This window comes from Carcharhinus amblyrhynchos, chromosome 6 (assembly GCF_965287045.1).
Source record: "Carcharhinus amblyrhynchos chromosome 6, sCarAmb.v2.hapA, whole genome shotgun sequence".
Taxonomy (NCBI): Eukaryota; Metazoa; Chordata; class Chondrichthyes; order Carcharhiniformes; family Carcharhinidae; genus Carcharhinus; species Carcharhinus amblyrhynchos.
This window is the reverse complement of record NC_137329.1, coordinates 124,711,292-124,730,474: the sequence shown is the minus strand read 5'-3', so window position 1 is coordinate 124,730,474 and position 19,183 is coordinate 124,711,292. Positions and strand designations below refer to the sequence as shown.

The 19,183-nt window shown below is 47.5% G+C and overlaps 2 protein-coding genes across 14 annotated transcripts in view; both read right to left on the bottom strand.

Moving 5' to 3' along the window:
* The window catches only part of LOC145344313 (cholinephosphotransferase 1-like), a 28,699-nt gene extending 21,327 nt beyond the window's left edge, over nt 1–7,372 (bottom strand). For both annotated transcript variants that reach the window (XM_080191411.1, XM_080191412.1), the window contains exon 1: nt 7,082–7,372. In XM_080191411.1, the coding sequence (XP_080047537.1) occupies nt 7,082–7,315 (234 nt within the window). In that variant the 5' untranslated portion in view covers nt 7,316–7,372. The remainder of the gene's footprint in view (nt 1–7,081) is intronic.
* Nucleotides 7,373–11,468: 4,096 nt separating this feature from the next.
* Nucleotides 11,469–19,183, bottom strand: part of mybpc1 (myosin binding protein C1) — a 119,983-nt gene continuing 112,268 nt past the window's right edge. For 11 of the 12 annotated variants that reach the window (XM_080191399.1, XM_080191401.1, XM_080191400.1 and 8 more), the window contains one exon: nt 11,469–12,338. In XM_080191399.1, coding sequence (XP_080047525.1) covers nt 12,241–12,338 — 98 coding nt within the window. In that variant the 3' untranslated portion in view covers nt 11,469–12,240. Of the gene's footprint in view, nt 12,339–18,891; nt 18,932–19,183 lie in introns of all 12 variants that reach the window. The other variant, XM_080191404.1, reaches the window with a different exon arrangement.

The following is a 19,183-nucleotide window of genomic DNA, read 5'->3' as shown; positions in this document are numbered from 1 at the left end:
AAATGGGTCGCCACTTTAGAAACTTGACTAAGTTATGACACATTGTCACCTACACCATCTCTCCCTTTGAACAGAAGGCATTTTACAACTTATTTCTCCAAAGGCATTCCCAATATGTGGACAGGATTCAAGGGTCAAGTTCTCTGGGCTGTTACTCCCTTTGTTTGATTTATTATTGTCACATGTATTGGGATACAGTGAAAAGCATTGTTTCTTCCGTACTATATAGACAAAGCATACCATTCATAAAGAAGGAAAGGAGACGGTGTACAATGTGGTGTTACGTCATAGCTAGGGTGCAGAGAAAGATCAACTTAACATGAGCTAGATCTATTCAAAAGTCTGACGGCAGCAGGTAAGACGCTGTTCTTGAGTCGGTTGGTACATGTCCTCAGACATGTACAGGTTTATTACAAGTTGCTATGATTGCTTTGACTTGCTTAGTGAGAGGAGCAGTCTTAAAGGGACAGGCCAGAGTAGCAGCAAAACGGGTATTCCTCTGTGCCCACAGGTTAATTATGTGTCGTTATCAAGTCTTGGGATCTTACTGTGCTCTGAGTGCTGCATTTCCTACATTACATCAGCAAGTACGTACCATCTGGGTGCTTGGGTTGTGAAAGGTGCTATATAAATGCAAGCCTGGCTTTCTTGTAATCGAATGAAAGTGCAGGCTTGAGGGACCTGTGCATGCGCACACACAAAATGGAATTTTGTCCTTCATTGCTAGAGGGATGGAGTTCAAAAACAGTGAGGTTATGTTGCAGCTGCGTAAGGTGCTGGTGAGGCCACAGATGGAGTATTGTGTACAGTTTTGGTCCCCTTATTTGAGAAAGGATATACTGGCACTGGAGGGTGTGCAGAGGAGATTCACTAGGTTGATCCCAGAGTTGAGAGGGCTGGTTTATGAGGAAAGACTGAGTACACTGTGGCTATACTCATTGGAATTCAGAAGAGTGAGGGGAAATCTTATAGAAACATAAAATTATGAAGGGAATAGATAAGATAAAAGCAGGGAAGTTGTTTCCACTGGCAGGTGAAACTAGAACTAGGGGCATGGCCTTAAAATAAGTGGGAGCAGATTTAGGACTGAGTTGAGGAGGAACTTCTTTACACAAAGGGTTGTGAATCTGTGGAACTCCCTGTCCGATGAAGCAATTGAGGCTACCTCATTGAACATTTTTAAGGCAAAGAAAGATAAATTTTCGAACAGTAAAGGAATTAAGGGTGAGCGGGCGGCTAAGTGGAGCTGAATCCATGAAAAGATCAGTCATGATCTTATTAAATGGCAGAGCAGGCTCGAGGGGTCAGATGGCCTACTCCTGCTCCTAGTTCTTATGTTCTTATTATCCATTAGCATTGAAAAGTAATGAACAGGAATAAAAGCAAAAAGCTATTTAATAGCTACACTACAGAAGGAGGTCATTCAGCCCACTGAGTCTGCACCAACAATCCCATCCAGGTCCTATCCCCATAACCCCACGTATTTATTCTGCTAATCTCCATAACATGGAGGGGCAATTTAATGGCCAATCAACATAACCTGTACACCTTTGGACTTAGAATGGAGAAGAGCTTCACCATAACAACTTGCATTGACAACTGAGATGGGACACCACCCATCAGATCAAAGCAGCATTAAGTCAGATTTAAAAAATGACACAACCACATAAGGTGACAGATGATCATTAACTTGGTCAGAGTGGAAGGTTTTAAGGTGTGCCTTAAAGGAGGAGAGAGGGAGAAATTCAGTCAGAAATTTCCAAACTTTAGGTTTAGACATCCGAAAAAATAGCTATCCAATGGTGGAGTGATTAAAATTGGGAACGCTACAGAGAACGGGAATATGAATTCTGGAACGGGGAGGATTTGGCAAGGGGTGAGTTTGATTCTAGAGGTTTGTGGTTAGCGCTGACAGACAGGTAGGTCAGGAAAAGGTGTGACAGAAACCTGCCGCAGGATATAAGTGTTGCCTCTACAGGAAGTGCAGACATATGATGAATAAATAAATTCAGTGTGTGCACCAAGAATTAATCAGCTTGAACGTGAAGCTCTACAATCCAGTTCACACAAAACTAGCTTCACCATAAAATCAAAGAATAAAATGAAAGTTGAATTCATGGCTGGGCAGTGAAAAAGCCTCACCCTCACATGTCGATATGTTTCCTACCAATCTAACCTCGCAAAAAGCCTCTTTTACTGACCGACTGATGTTTTTGAACCTCTTGCAGTTAGCACACCCAGAATGCAGATAAGATTCAGGTCTTATCTGTGGCTGGCAAATGATTACCTTAAAAGCATGTGAGCAAATGTGGTTTCTAACCTTCTCCTCCCTTTCACATAGAGAGATAGGGTTGGATATGTGATAAATGCAATCCCTGCTCGGGTTGAAGATTGGTCTAATAGTGAACGGTCTCCGCAGGTAGTTATACTGAATCTGTTATTTCTTCATGACTGTGCAAAATGACAAACACAAACATTTCTGAATTCAAAGCCTTTCTTCAATCAAATATTCCTGATGGGATACACACCTCACATCCCAAAACCGAATCATAGAATCATAAAATTCCTACACTACAGAAGAGGCCATTCTGCCCATCAATTTGGCACCAACTCGCTGACATAGAATCTTACCCAAGCCCCCTCCCCAGCCCTATCTCTGTAACCCCACACATTTATGTCGCTAACCCATCTAACCTACACATCTTTGGACTGCCTCTCTGACTTCAGGAAGCGTAGTGGAGGATATGAACCTGTCCACATCAAAGGAGACAAAGTAAAAATGGTTGAGAGCTTCAAGTTTTTAGGTGTCCAGGTCACCAACAACTGTCCTGGTCCCTTCATACTGACACTGTAGTTAAGAAAGCCCCACCAACGCCTCTACTTTCTCAGAAGACTAAGGAAATTTGGCATGTCAGCTACGACTCTCACCAACTTTTACAGATGCACCATAGAAAGCATTCTTTCTGGGTGTATCACAGCTTGGTATGGCTCCCGCTCTGCCCAAGACCGCAAAAGACTACAAAGCGTCGTGAATGAAGCCCAGCCCATTACTCAAACCAGCCTTCTACCCACTGATTCTGTCTACACTTCCCACTGCCTCGGAAAAGCAGCCAGCATTATTAAGGACCTCACACACGCTGGACATAATCTCGTCCATTGGGAAAAAGATATAAAAGTCTAAGGACACATCCCAATGACTCAAGAACAGCTTCTTCCTGCTGCCATCAGACTTTTGAACAGACCTACCTTGCATTAAGTTGACCTTTCTCTACACCCTAGTTATGATTGCAGAATGTAGTGTAACACTCTCTCATTCCCTTCTCTCTCTACGGTATGCTTTGTCTGTATAGCGCGCAAGAAACAATACTTTCCACTGTGTTAACACATGTGACAATAATAAATCAAATCAAATCAAAACCAAATCTATATACCAGGAGTGTAAGTGGTAAGTTGATTGAAACATACAAAATCCTTAGAGGTGGTGACAGGATGTGGAGAGAATGTATCCTCTTGTAGAAGAACCTAGAACTGGCGAGGGGGGGGGTCACTGTTTTAAAATAAAGGGTCACCCATTTAACACTGAATTCTTTTCTCTCAGAGGGACATTAATCTCTACAATTCTCTTCCTCAAAAGGTAGTGGAAGCAGGGTCTTTAAATATTTTAAAGCAGAGCAAGATACATTCCTGATTAACAAGGGGGTGAAAGGTTACTGGGGGTCGCTGGGAAAGTGGGGCTGAGGTTGTAAACGGATCAGTCATGATCTTATTATATGTGGAGAAGGCTCGAGGGACTGAGTGGCCTACTCCTGCTCCTAAATTGTAAGTACCCTTAAAACCATGGTGGCACAGTGGTTAGCAATGCTGCCTCACAGTGCCAGGGACCTGGGTTCGATTCCCGGCTCGGGTCACTGTCTATGCAGAGTCTGCATGTTCTCCGTGTCTTCGTGGGTTTCCTCCGGTGCTCCAGTTTCCTTCCACAATCCGAAAGACATGCTGGTAGGTGGATTGGCCATGCTAAATTCTCCCCCAGTGTACCCGAACAGGTGCCGGAGTGTGGTGACTAGGAGATTTTCACAGTAACTTCATTGCAGTGTAAATGTAAGCCTACTTGTGACTAATAAATAACCTAAAAGACTCACTAACCCACCCCTTATATAGCCTCCGTTGGTCCTCAGGAATTACAAAAGGTGAATGTAGCCCAAACCATCACGCAAACCAGCCTCCCATCCATTGACACTGCCTACACTTCCCACTGCCTCTGCAAAGCAGCCAGCATAATTAAGGACCCCACACACCCTGGACATTCTCTCTTCCACCTTCTTCTGTTGGGAAAAAGGTACAAAAATCTGAGGCACGCACTAACCGACTCAAGAACAGCTTCTTCCCTGCTGCTGTCAGACATTAAAACGGACCTACCTCGTATTAAGTTGATCTTTCTCTACGCCCTGGCTATAACTGTAACACTGCATCCTGCACTCTCTCCTTTCCTTCTCTATGAACAGTATGCTTTGTCTGTATAGCACACAAGAAACAACATTTTTCACTGTGTTAACGTATGTGACAATAATAAATCAAATCAAATCTCAATCCTCTACATCCTTGTGTCAGTAACACACAATGTGCATATGATCTGTGCTGTGTGTTGCCCTCTGCATAAACACAAACAACCTCACAACTCAAAGATCCTTAAATGCACAGGGAAGAAAGCAGCTATTCCCTGGCTGGTGGTTCTGACTGTGGATAATGTGGTCTCTTCCCACGGGAAAAGCTGCTGCTAATCTGGAGAAAACTTGCATCTGCTTACAGCCCTTAGCCACTGAGAAACATCGCAGAATATTTCACAGCAACACCATTAAAGCACTGATACCTCACTGGCGCCAACAGCTCACACCTCAGCTCACACAGCTTCCCACAGAGAGAGGTTCAGACCAGGCACTCAGACCGGGATCAGGCGCTCAGACCGGGATCACACTGCGATCAGGCACTCAGACCGGGATCACACTGCGATCAGGCGCTCAGACCGGGATCACACTGCGATCAGGCGCTCAGACCGGGATCACACTGCGATCAGGCGCTCAGACCGGGATCACACTGCGATCAGGCGCTCAGACCGGGATCACACTGCGATCAGGCGCTCAGACCGGGATCACACTGCGATCAGGCGCTCAGACCGGGATCACACTGCGATCAGGCGCTCAGACCGGGATCACACTGCGATCAGGCGCTCAGACCGGGATCACACTGCGATCAGGCGCTCAGACCGGGATCACACTGCGATCAGGCGCTCAGACCGGGATCACACTGCGATCAGGCGCTCAGACCGGGATCACACTGCGATCAGGCGCTCAGACCGGGATCACACTGCGATCAGGCGCTCAGACCGGGATCACACTGCGATCAGGCGCTCAGACCGGGATCACACTGCGATCAGGCGCTCAGACCGGGATCACACTGCGATCAGGCGCTCAGACCGGGATCACACTGCGATCAGGCGCTCAGACCGGGATCACACTGCGATCAGGCGCTCAGACCGGGATCACACTGCGATCAGGCGCTCAGACCGGGATCACACTGCGATCAGGCGCTCAGACCGGGATCACACCGGGATCAGGCGCTCAGACCGGGATCAGGCACTCAGACCGGGATCACACCGGGATCAGGCGCTCAGACCGGGATCAGGCGCCCAGACCGGGATCACACTGCGATCAGGCACTCAGACCGGGATCAGGCGCTCAGACCGGGATCACACTGCGATCAGGCACTCAGACCGGGATCACACCGGGATCAGGCGCCCGGACCGGGATCACACTGCGATCAGGCGCCCGGACCAGGATCACACTGCGATCAGGCACTCGGACCGGGATCACACTGCGATCAGGCACTCGGACCGGGATCACACTGCGATCAGGCACTCGGACCGGGATCACACTGCGATCAGGCACTCGGACCGGGATCACACTGCGATCAGGCACTCGGACCGGGATCACACTGCGATCAGGCACTCAGACCGGGATCAGGCACTCAGACCGGGATCAGGCACTCAGACCGGGATCAGGCACTCAGACCGGGATCAGGCACTCAGACCGGGATCAAACTGGGATCAGGCACTCAGACCGGGATCAAACTGGGATCAGGCACTCAGACCGGGATCACACTGCAGTCAGGCACTCAGACCGGGATCACACTGCGATCAGGAACTCAGACCGGGATCACACTGCGATCAGGCACTCAGACCGGGATCAGGCACTCAGACCGGGATCACACTGTGATCAGGAACTCAGACCGGGATCACACTGTGATCAGGAACTCAGACCGGGATCACACTGTGATCAGGAACTCAGACCGGGATCACACTGCGATCAGGCACTCAGACCGGGATCACACTGCGATCAGGCACTCAGGCCGGGATCAGGCGCTCAATCTGGGATCAGGCGCTCAGACCGGGATCAAACTGGGATCAGGCGCTCAGACCGTGATCAAACTGGGATCAGGCACTCAGACCGGGATCAAACTGGGATCAGGCACTCAGACTGGGATCACACTGCGATCAGGCACTCAGACCGGGATCACACTGCGATCAGGCACTCAGACCGGGATCACACTGCGATCAGGCACTCAGATCGGGATCACACTGCGATCAGGCACTCAGACCGGGATCACACTGCGATCAGGCACTCAGATCGGGATCACACTGCGATCAGGCACTCAGACCGGGATCACACTGCGATCAGGCACTCAGGCCGGGATCAGGCGCTCAATCTGGGATCAGGCGCTCAGACCGGGATCAAACTGGGATCAGGCACTCAGACCGGGATCAAACTGGGATCAGGCACTCAGACTGGGATCACACTGCGATCAGGCGCTCAGACCGGGATCACACTGCGATCAGGCGCTCAGACCGGGATCACACTGCGATCAGGCGCTCAGACCGGGATCACACTGGGACCAGGCACTCAGGCCGGGATCAGACCGGGACCAGGCACTCAGACCGGGATCAGGCACTCTGACCGGGATCAAGTTGGGATCAGGCACTCAGTCTGGGATCAGACCGGGATCAGGCACTCCCCGCTCCCCCAGTTACCTGCTCCGTGCCCCGCGGGCAGTAGTAGGCCAGCAGCAGGAGGCTGGCCAGGTTACAGGCCAGGCCGAGCAGGGTGATGGAGTTGGGGGCGAGCCAGGGCGGGACCCACTCCAGCAGCCAGACCCAGAAGCGCTGCAGCGGCGGCTCGAGCAGGGAGCGGCCCGCCGCCCGGTACCGGTGCTCCTCCAGCCGCCTCAACTGCGCTTCGCTCAGCGGCTGCAGCAGCCGCCCCATCCCGCCGCCCGCCTGCTACCCGACAGCCAGGCTTCAACCCGCCCCGACTGCGGCCAGGCCCCGAGGCGGGGCTGAGCGAGGGGCGGGGCCTGGGGAAAGGGGCGGGGCAGGGGAAGTTGATTGCCCCGGGGAGGGGGGGGGGCCTGGGGAAAGGGGCGGGGCAGGGGAAGGGGAAGGCCCCGGGGGGGGGGCCCGGGGAAAGGGGCGGGGCCTGGGGGAAGGGGATGCGGGGAAAGGGGATGCGGGGAAAGGGGAGGGGCCTGGGGAAAGGGGAGGGGCCTGGGGAAAGGGGCGGGGCCTGAGGAAGGGGATGTGTGGGGGAAGGGGAGGGGCCTGGAGAAAGGGGAGGGGCCTGGGAAAGGGGAGCCTCAGAGTGAGGGGTGGGGCTTAGTGCGAGGGGCGGGGCTTAATGCGAGGGGCGTGGTCAGTGGAAAGGTGGGGCTTCGGGAGGCGTGCCCGGAAAGAGGGGGATCTGAATTGATTTATTATTGTCACGTTATTAGCATACAGTGTGTTAATGCAGGTGACAATAATATTGTTTCTTGCGTGCGATACAGACAAAGCATACCGTTCATAGAGAAGGAAAAGAGAGAGTACAGAATATAGTGTTACTGTCGTAGCGAGGGTGTAGAGAAAGACCAACTTAATGCAACTTAAGTCCATTCAAAAGTCTGACAGCAGCAGGGGAGAAGCTGTTCTTGAGTCGTTTGGTACGTGACATCAGACTTTGGAATCTTTTTCCCGACGGAAGAAGGTGGAAGAGAGAATGTCCGGGGTGCCTGGGGTCCTTAATTGTGCTGCCTGCTTTCCCGAGGCAGTGGGAAGTGTAGTCAGAGTCAATGGATGGGAGGCTGGTTTGGGTGACAGGCTGGACTACATCCACGACCCTTTTGTAGTTTCTTGCAGTCTTGGGCAGAGCAGGCGCCATGCCAACCTGGGATACAACCAGAAAAGATGTTTTCTCTGGTGCATTTGTAAAAGTTGGTGAGAGTCATAGCTGACATGCCAAATTTCCTTAGTCTTCTGAGAAAGTAAATAGGATTTCTTACTAAAGTGTTGGCATGGTGGTGGTGGGGGGGGGGGGGGGGGGACCAGAACAGGTTGTTGGTGATCTGGACAACTAAAAACTTGAAGCCCTCGACCCTTTCTACTTCGTTCCCATTGATGTAGACAGGGGCATGTTCTCCTTTACACTTGCTGAAGTTGCTGACAATCTCTTTCATTTTGTTGACATTGAGAGAGGGATTATTGTTACTGCATTAGTTCACCAGATTCTCTATCCCATTCCTGTACTCTGTTCTGTCATTGTTTGAGATCTGACCCACTATGGTGGTGTTGTCAGCAAACTTGAAAATCAAACTGAAGGGAATAGTGAGGAGCTTGGGTCAAGGGGAGGTACTTAAAAAGAGGGGAGGGTTCTGGGTAGAGGGGCTTAGAGAGAGGAACCTGAGGGTTTAGGGAGGAGGAGGGAGGGGCGTTTGGGGAGGGCAGTGGCACTGGCCAGAAGGAGATTGGGAGAATGAGACTTTCAACTAATTCCCTGCCATCCAAATCCAGCTGTCCCGGCCACCAGGATTCCCGCTACTGGTGAGAGCAGAATATCCAGCCCTAATTGCCCTTGAGAAGGTAGTGATGAATTGCTACAGGCTGTGGTGGAGGGTCTGAGGGGTCTTGGAGGTGGGTGGGTGGGGGGGGGGTGCATGAGGTAGCATGAGGACTTTACTAGGCCATGGATGTTGAGGGGGGGGGTGGGACATGGGTTGATTGAGTTGGAACGAAGAGACATGGAAGGGGCATAGTGGCATGGGTAAGATGTTTTGAATTTACCTTTCAAAAGTTTCCTGACTCCTACTTAGGATCTTGAACTATGAGCCTTTGAGAAACCAGCCCACCTCCATCAACCCCTCCTCCCCCTGCCCTGCCCCCCCCGCCCCAAATGAAACCAACTAGGGTACAGGATCACGATCCACACCCCCTCCTATTCCTGAGGACATTGGAAGTTGGGAGTCAGGACAGGAATCTGGGAATGTGTCCCATCAACCATTTTAAAATGGCTCCAGAGTTTTTCCAAATTCACAAAAATCAGGACTGTAATCTCAGGATGAAAGTCTGCCATTTAGGACTGAGATGAGGAGAAATTTCCTCATTTGGATGATTGTGAATCTTGGATTTCTCCAGCCCAGAGGGCTGCGGATGCTCCATCCTGGAACATATTCAAGGTTGGGATTGATAAATGTTTGGACACTAAGGGAATGATGTGATATGGAGAAAGTGGAGTTGAGGTAGAAGGTCAGCCATGGCCTTGTTGAATGGCGGAGCGCCAAACTCAAGGAGCAATATGGCCTCCTCCTCTTCCTGTTTTATGTTCTTTGAGCTGTACTTGAGAAAGCACAATTGGGTAAATTATGGGATCCACAGCCACTGTTTACCATTTGTCTCCCTTACTGTTAAAAATAAGGGGCTGGATTTTGTGCTTTTCTACACACTGATTCAAAGTGATTAAGTCCCATGTGAGTTTTAACCCAAATACCATCACATTGATGAAGATTCAGTAAGACTGCCTATTTCTGTTTCTAATATCCCTCTCTCTCTGCCTCAACACATCTGCTGCTGAAACCCTCAGCTGTGCCTGTCTACATTTAAATTATTGTGACTAATTCAGAGCCGTCTCAGACAGCCTCCCACATCCTACCATCTGTGAACCTGACACCATCCAAAATAACTGCATGCACCAAATCTCCCTAATCCATCAACTCTTTCCTTGCTGGTTCCTGGTTAAAAATTATTGATATTAAAATTTATATTCTCCATTCCAAATCGCTCCTCCCTTTCTCTGTAATCTCCTCCAGCCCTACACCCTCTGAGATATCTGTTCTCCTCTAATTCTGAAGATGCACCTTAAAAAATATCTCTTTGACCCAAAAGGCCACAATCAGATCAGCAATGGTCTTACTGAATGGTGGGGCAGACTCGAGGGGCTGAACGGCTTACTCCTGCTCTTAATTCATACAATCGCAAACTTTTGTTCATCTACCTGAGTATCGCAATGACTTGTTCCCAGTCAGTCACTCAAACCAGCATACATTGATTCTGTCTACACTTCCCACTGTCTTGGAAAAGCAGCCAGCGTACTTGAGAACACCACGCACCCTGGACAGTTCCTCTTCCACCTTCTTCTGTGGGGAAACAGATATAAAAGTCTGAGGTCACGTACCAAACAATTCCAGAACAGCTTCTTCCCTGCTGCCATTAGACTTTTGAATGGACCTAACTCACATTAAGTTGATCTTTCTCTACACCCTAGCTATGACTGTAACACTACATTCTGCACTCTCTCCTTTCCTTCTCTATGAACAGTACGTTTTGTCTGTATAGCGCGCAAGAAACAATACGTTTCACTGTGTGCTAATACGTGTGGCAATAATAAGTCAAATCAGATCAAATCAAATTTGGCTCAATAATGTTCCTGTGAAGCACCTTGGGGTATCTGATCGTGATAAAGGTGCTGCGTAATGTAAGTTGTTGTTGCTGCTAGAAGTGGTCGTGTGGTCGTGTCCCTGCCTCTGAGACAGAACGCAGTCAAACAGGCTGAGTGTATCAACCTGTCAATCCTTCCAATATGTCAATGGCTGGCGATAAGAGCGGGAGAGATTTCTGGTCAGCCATGCCCCTCAAGCTATAAGCCCCTAGTGACAGACTAGCGACCTGTTCCGGGAATTACTAGTTATGGAAACAGATGAAAATTCACAATAACTGCATTTGTAAATCTACTTTATAGAATCATAGAATTCCTACATTGCGGAAAGAGGCCAATCAGCCCATTGAGTCTGCACCAACATCAACCCCACCCAGATCTTATCCCCATAATCCCATGTATTTACACTGCTGGTTACCCTGACACTAAGGGGCAATTTAACATGGCCAATCAACCTAGTATGCACATCTTTGCAGTGTGGGAGGAAACTGGAGGAAACCCACGCAGACACGGCGAGAACGTGCAGACTCCACGCAGACAGTCACCCAAGCCAGGAATCAAACCCGGGTCCTTGGCGCTGTGAGGCAGCAGTGCTAACCACCGTGACAATAATAAATAAACTTGAAAACTATTAGAACTGTTGCAAAATACAACCAACACAGGAAATGTCAGCACATGTAATGTGAAGCTGTTTATTTAGCATTTTCAAAGCACATCTTCATGCAATAAAGATTCTGCAGCACTTTACAGCTGACTGTAAACTGTCTCCTCGTTTGTAATCTGCTTTCTTTAAAGAAATGCAATGTAAGAACATGGTTTGTGATTGTCAGTGACTGACAGTTCACTGGACAGGGGCAAAGGTCTGCAACTGGGTGCTTGGGTTAGGAAAAAAACCTTTTCAACAATTTAACATAGAAATATCAAACTATCGGCCGCGATAAATGGGTTTATTAAACAGTTCCTCAAACATCAGTGCCAATCTTCACATTTTAATTTTTAAAAAAAAGTCAGCGATTGCCAACATGTAACACATATATGCACGGTTTTTTTTTAGATGGTAACGGTATCAGGTGGAGAACAATTTGTAATTTTGGACTTTGAAGTGAACAGGGAATAGGCTGTGAGGTCATTGCAACAACACGTCATTTATAATCAGCATGCAACACTCAGCTGGATGTATTGTATCGTATTAATTTTGCATTGATTTGCAATTACTTAACGCCCAAACGGAAATCATTCGGCTATGGTTAAAGTGTATAGTCATTGACATGTCACAACCCTACCCAGCGGATCAAGTAAGTTTCTAGATTATTGAGGTTCAATCCAAGCCCAGAACATTGCAAATTGGTACCAGCCGCATGTCAGAAGTACTTGTCAAACTCTAACAATAATCTACAATCACATTCTGATCTGAGAAGAGAAAGAAACACGGTTCATGAGATGACCATCCTTATTTCGGGGGTAAAATATTCTTCTTCGAGTCCCTGTGTGAGCCTATGACGTTCAGAGGCACTCCCTGCATCAAAAGTTCATACAATGGAAGACCACCTAAATGATATGAAAAGAAGTATTAATCTTTCCAAACAGGGCAGGGCTGGATGTGGCAGAAGGTTTATTCAGAAATTATCCACAAAGTGAAATGTTGCAGTAAAGATACGAGGAATAACAATATCATTTGACCATCTACAGCAACCATTCGGCCCGTCTGGTCAATGCTGGTGTTTATGTGCCACGCATGCCTCTCATCTCAACCACTCTTCATCTCACCCTCTCAGCAAATCCTTTTATTTCACTTTCTCCTCCCCCCACCCCCACCACTTCATCGGTAAAACCTTTCTCTGAGGGGCTAGTTACAATTATTCTGTAGTCTTACATCTTTGTAATATTTTAATGATTTAGAACTTCACAAAGATCTTTTCCCCATTAGACTGGCTTCACAGTTTTATGGAACTGCAGTGATTCTGAACTTCATCACAAATTTAATTGACATCCCCCTGTGCTGATTGTCCCTTTTAGGGGAAACACAGCAGAGTAAGGGTCACATGGCATGGGTGACCAATTGGGCTCAGGATTTCATAGAATCCTATAGTGCAGAAGAAGGCCATTCAGCCCATCGAGTCTACACCAACAATCCCACCACGCCCTATCCCCATACATTTACCCTAGCTAGTTCCCCTGACGCTAAGGAACAATTTAGCATGGCCAATCCACCTGACCGGCACATCTTTGGACTGTGGGAGGAAACCGGAACACCCGGAGGAATCACACACAGACACGGGGAGAATTTGCAAACTGTGCACAGTCACCCAAGCTGGGAATTGAACCCGGTTCCCTGGCAGTGTGAGGCAACAGTGCTAACCACTGGTCCACCATGCCTTCCAGAGTGCGAAGTTGCCCCATGGTGAGAGAGGTTCCGAGGCAGAGACACTTTGAGAGTGAACTACAGCCATGAGTCTGCTGTACAATTCTCATTATTAAATACCTTTTGTGTTCGCTAACGAAGTGTGTGAAAATGCATCTTTACACCAGTGACAAAGTTCGTTCGAGAGATTTACCGCTTAACCTGGAATAATTGATGCTCAGGTTTTTAATAGAACGGTGGTGACATGGGGGGAATGATTAAAGTTGTACAAGAAACTTGTGGTACAAAAGTGGACAGGAAAGGACCTGCATTTAGATGGCAACCTTCACATCCTTAATACATCCCCCAAGTGCTTTACAGCTAATGAAATAGTTCTAAAGTGTGGTCACTTCTGTAATGTAGAATATGCTGCCGTCCATTAGTCCCACAAACTGCAATGTGATAATCATCGGATAAATATATTTCAGCGATGCTGGTTCAGAAACATGATTGGCCGGCACACCTCACCTGCGCTTCTTCGAAGGCTGGCGTGGGATCTCCTACTTCAGCCTCTGTAGGAGGCGGAGATCTCAGTTTAGTGTCACAGATGAAAGACAGTACAGCTGGCAGTGCAGCACTCCCTCTGTACTGCACTGGGAGTCATGATGTGGGAATGCCGGCGTTGGACTGGCGTAAACACAGTAAAAAGTCTGACAACACCAGGTTTTAAACTTCTGACTCAGAGAAGGTGCAGTCTGTTTTTCTGTAATAATAGAGATATATACATGGTGCTCCAATACAGGAGTTTTAGCTGAACTGATAGACATTCTTCTGTGGCAAAATTCATGTCATATTTCGGAATTATAGGCTATAACACATTGGGAAATAGGATCAAGAGTTGGCCACTCAGCCCCTCTAGTCTGCTGTGCTAGTACTGATAAGGATGGAGTTCCAGAATTTTGTCCCAGCGATATTGAAGCGACAGCGATATATTTCCAGGTCAGGATGCTGTGGAGTGCGGACGGGATGTGTGTTTGGAAGGTGATGGTGTTCCCACGGCATTGTTACTCACTATAACAGAGGTCACAGGGGTGAGAGGTGCTGTTACCCCCAGGATTGGTGCATCCTATAGACAGTGGTCCCTGGAATTAGTGTGCTGGTGATGGAAGGAGGGGAGATCCTGGAGAACAAAATAATCAATTTATTTTGAACAGGTTATTAGCTCTTTTATGGATGGCAGGTTGCCACAACAATAGGTGAAGGATTCCGCATCTGCCGGACAAAGGATATAGCATCATATTTTTGAAACTCAAGTCAAAGCATCAGTGTCAGCGGAGCAGAGGCGAATAAATCAGGGATTTTCCAACTGTTCATACCAGCGGGATCTTGTGGTCCTGCCGATGGTACACCCCTGCCATGGATTTCCTGGCAATGTGGGGTTCAGTGAATGGAAAATCCCATTGGCAGCGGAGACACCAGAAGATCCCATCTCGGAGAAACAGGGAGGCCAGGAAATTTCCTCCACCCATCATCTTATCTGGGTGGAACTGCATGTATTTGAGTAGCTGTTCCTCATCATCCAACTGGCATTCAGCCCTGCACCAGTCAAGGTCCGACTGCTTAGCCTGAGTGCACTGATGGGTGAGGTGCCCACAAGCTGGTTCTCAGGGGTGGGTGATTCCCGCTGGAATGGTGCTGCAGGGAGTGGGGGCACCAGTGATGAAATCTGCTCATCCCTGTCAGAAGAGAAGCCAGAATGCACTGGAACGCCATGAATAGCCTCAGAGGAGCCCAATCTCCTGGTTCCCAACCACCTTGGAATGGATGTTCTGGGGTTCCAAGGCCATTGTGAAATTTGTTCCTCTGGGCATGAGGTAGGGGTCTAGGAGGAAGGTCAGTGTGCAGTGCGCAAATGTGAGAATAGCGGGAAGAGTAAACATTGTAGGGTCTTCACATCTGAACTGGAAACATCAAAGCAGCATTGCCCACTGATCCGCCAACCAACATGGTACCATGCTGAGATCTCCATTCTCTCATCAGCCTGCAAGTTGACCGTGTGACAATTGAATGAATTGACGCACTCTCTTCCTCCCGCAGATTCTCCATCCACAAGAAGCTCAGGGACACCGAGCATCTTCCCCCTTTAACCCCACTGACCTCATGCCCTCCCTCGCTAATAGGCATCAGCACAGATACAAGCACATCGGTGGGCATGAGGTCATCGGGTCAGATGGCAGTGCACACTGGGGAGGGCAAGGCAAACTCACACCAGGGTGCCCACAGCCAGGATACTGATGGAGAGCAGGACAATGCTGAGTTGTCAGTCAGGTGGCGGGCAGATGCTGGTTCTCTGGTGGGAATAGATGGGGAGATCTGATGGAGATTCCCACGAGTCGGGGTACCAGGGTCTCTGTCACGGAAGAGTCCATCCATTAACATCAGTTTAAGAACCTTATACACAGCAGGGATTCTCACAGGTGGCATTATTTCCATTCATTATGCATTATTTCTTTGTAGTGTGATCATTAAAACTAAAATACATTATGTTTGATTCTTATTTCTCTGAATATTTCACTAACACTGACTTTCCTAGTATGGCCTGGATATGGATAATGGTTCTTAAAGGAGCAGGGGGGCAGTAAGGGTTTTGGATTTTATTGCATTTCGTAGACTGTGAATGGAGGTCAGGTTGATATCTTGTAAGGAGGCAGCACCTTTGACATGAGCTCAAATTGAAGCCTTGGCAGTCTAGCTGGAGGTGTGCCATCATCAAGGCCTCTCTGGTGTCCCCTACCTCTCTGACGCCAGCCTCACCCTGTGCCTCCCTGGGCTCCTCATTAGACTCTTCAACAGAGTCACCCTTCCTGGCATCCGGAACTGCCTCATGATTCTCAGCCTCGAACAGGCCCCCCTTTCCAGAGTCAGATTGTACAGAGTGTAGCAGACCACAACGAAAAGGGACATGGAGGATACTGCAATGCATATTCCGATTGGTCCAGGCATCTGAACTGCATCTTCAGTAGCCTGGTGGTCCTTCCTACCACTGCCCATGTGGAGGTGTCTCTCTTGCTTTGCCTCTGTATACTTGAGTGTCAGAGTGAGACCACGGGTCACCTTTTTAGGGGATAGCTCTTGTCACCCAGGAACAATCCATCCAGATGAGCAGGAGCAATAGTAAACGTCGCAGGACGTAATCATCACATGAACCGTCAGGGTAATGTACAAGAGCTGTGGTCACAAATGATCTGGACATCCATTGAGTGGGAGTCTTTTCTCATGGTGAATACTCCCAGCCCACCTACAGCTTGGTGGCCTTGATGATACAGTCAATGGAACCCTGGACGCAGGGAAGCCTGCAAAAACCGTGACCTTTCTCAACCCGGCTGCCCTCATCTGTCTGGTCAGAGTTGAATATCTTGACCCACCTGAAGAGAACATCATCAGTGAGTTTGACACAACTGCGGACGGCAGCTTGCGACTCACCAGACAGACCCACTGACCCCTGGAAAGAGCTGGTGGAGTAGAAGATAAGGGCCACTGTGACCTTGAAGGCCACTGGTCACCACGCAGTTGGAGACGATCTTCAGCCCAATCATCTGGCATATGGTGGTGACATGGTCATGCCAGCATTCTACGAAAAGCTTTGTAGTGACAGATAAATGTGTGTACCTTATGTAAAGTTTCTAATTATATTTAGATGTGGCGAAAAGAATGCTCAGGTGAATGCAGAGGATCATTGTTCTTGTGCTTTTCTATCTACTTGAATAATGAATTTTGCACAAAATACATCAAATAATTCACCACATAGCGAGAACAGCAAAGCGTGAGTTCAGTTCCTGTCAGTTGTATGTAGTTTTCATGTTGCTGTATATGAAAAGTTAAGCTAAATGTGCTGATGATTGATATTAGTTCCAAGTAAATGTTAAAAGGATGATGTGGATGATGGTATTACTACGTCATCTCGCTCCATCATCACATACCTCATTATCTATGGCAATGATGGAGTGGCCATACTCAATAATGTAACACAGTTTAACCAATTCTCCTCTTAACACAGAGGTGCAGTTACTACTTAAGTCAATGCTAAGTGCCAACAAATGGGTACAAATGGGCTTTTGCATGGGGTGTGAACTGGCCAAGAACCCCATGTAATTACTAGAATGAATACTGACTATAAAATGGGATGCTAAGTCACCATGTGTTGGTGCCTTGTTCAACCAACTCATGATCTGGCTAGCACATTTGAACTTTATCACATTTGTGAAAAAAATCAGAGTAAATCTACATGAAATAAATATTTGACAAAGCCTTTTTTTCAATAGTCTCTTTGTAACAACATCTGGATGGAAGGGAATAAACAGCTGGCACTCCCGGCTTATCCAACTGCCCAAGAAGGTAATTGGGCCTGGGAGAACGTTCCTTCAGAGAACCAGCATAGTTACGATGGGCTGAATGCTCTCTTGCTGTATGATTCGCTGAAATAATAACTCAAAAAGAAGGACAAATCTCTCCACGTGGAGAGGGGGTCCTCTTTGGAAAATCAACATTTCTTTGACAAAATTGGCTGTTGTCTTGTCCATGTAGAAAGTTGAGTAGTGTTTTCAGATTTTGTTATAAAGAACAACCTTAATATTTGAAATTCCAGTTGCCACTGTTCTATCCAAGGAATGGAAGAGAAGAGGCCATTCAGTCCATCGCGCCTCAAGATCAATTAGGTCTTGACTGCTCTCTATCTTAACTTCAGCTAATTTACCTCCACATCACTCAATTAAATAGAGACTGTGGTTTTAAAATTCTCATCTGTCAGCTGTCTGTGAGAGTGTTTCAGATCTCCACTAAAGTGAAGAAGTGTTTCCAGGCTCCCTTGAATTAATTTCAAGGTTAGGATTCCACTGTTCTACACTTTCTTCCACCAGCGGAAATAGTTTCTCTCTATCTAAACTATCAAATCGCCATGGAAACTCAATTCAGACACCCTTTATGCTTGAAGGAATAATATGATGTGGAGATGCTGGTGTTGGACTGGAGGTGACACAATAAGAAATCTCACTCCTTCTTCAGGTGAGACTCACCTGAAGAAGGAGTGACACTCCAAAAGCTTGTGATACCAAATAAACCTGTTGGATTTTAACCTGGTGTTGTGAGACTTCTTGTTGTGAAAGAATAATACCCAGTCTATACACCCTATCCTCACAATTTAACCCTTTCAGAGCTGGTATGATTTTGGTGAGCCTGCCGTGAAGTGTCTCCAAGGTCAATATAACCTTCCTGAGTTGCAGTGCCCAGAACACGACCCAATTACTCGAGATGGGATCTGACTGACTAGGGGGTCTATACAACTGAAGCATAACTTTCCCCTCTTTGTATTCCAGCAACTCCTATGATGAAGATCAAAATTCTATTAGCTTTTTTATTATTTTTTTGTGCCCATCCACTGGTTTCGTTTCAGTTGCCTGGGTTTGCTATCAATGTCCTCTCTGTGGAAGTACAGATGAACAGTAATCTGAAATGTGTAGAGATGAATTTGGAATTGATGTGCTACAGGACACCAGCGACAACAGTCTCCTCCACAGTTTACATTTTGGGACTGAGTAAACATGAGATTTTGCTGCCATGGAGGCAGGTTTTTGACTTTGGAAGATCTCTATCACACTTTAGCACACTGCACCCTGCTTTGACTGAGCAAGAGGAAAATCAGACTAAGTATGGCAATGAGGTAACTCATAAGCTTCATATGCCTGGGTTCATATGAAAGCTTACCTGGATGAAATTATATAAATCACAAATCCTTACTGCGCAACTAAGGAGAGAAAGAGACAGACAGTGAGAGTCTTGCAGCATTTAGAAGTCAGAGCATATGACCATGGAAAGAGAATCCTGCAGTTTCATTATTAAACAGAGCAGTGTTGATTCTATAGAACAATCAACTAATGTAAGATAGGAACCAAAGCAGCAGGTGCAACTGCCCAGGAGAATAACGCCCGCAGGCACTGGGTTAAGGAATAAGCAGAGATGTTAGGTGCAACTGTGATCAAGAATCACATGGTATTTG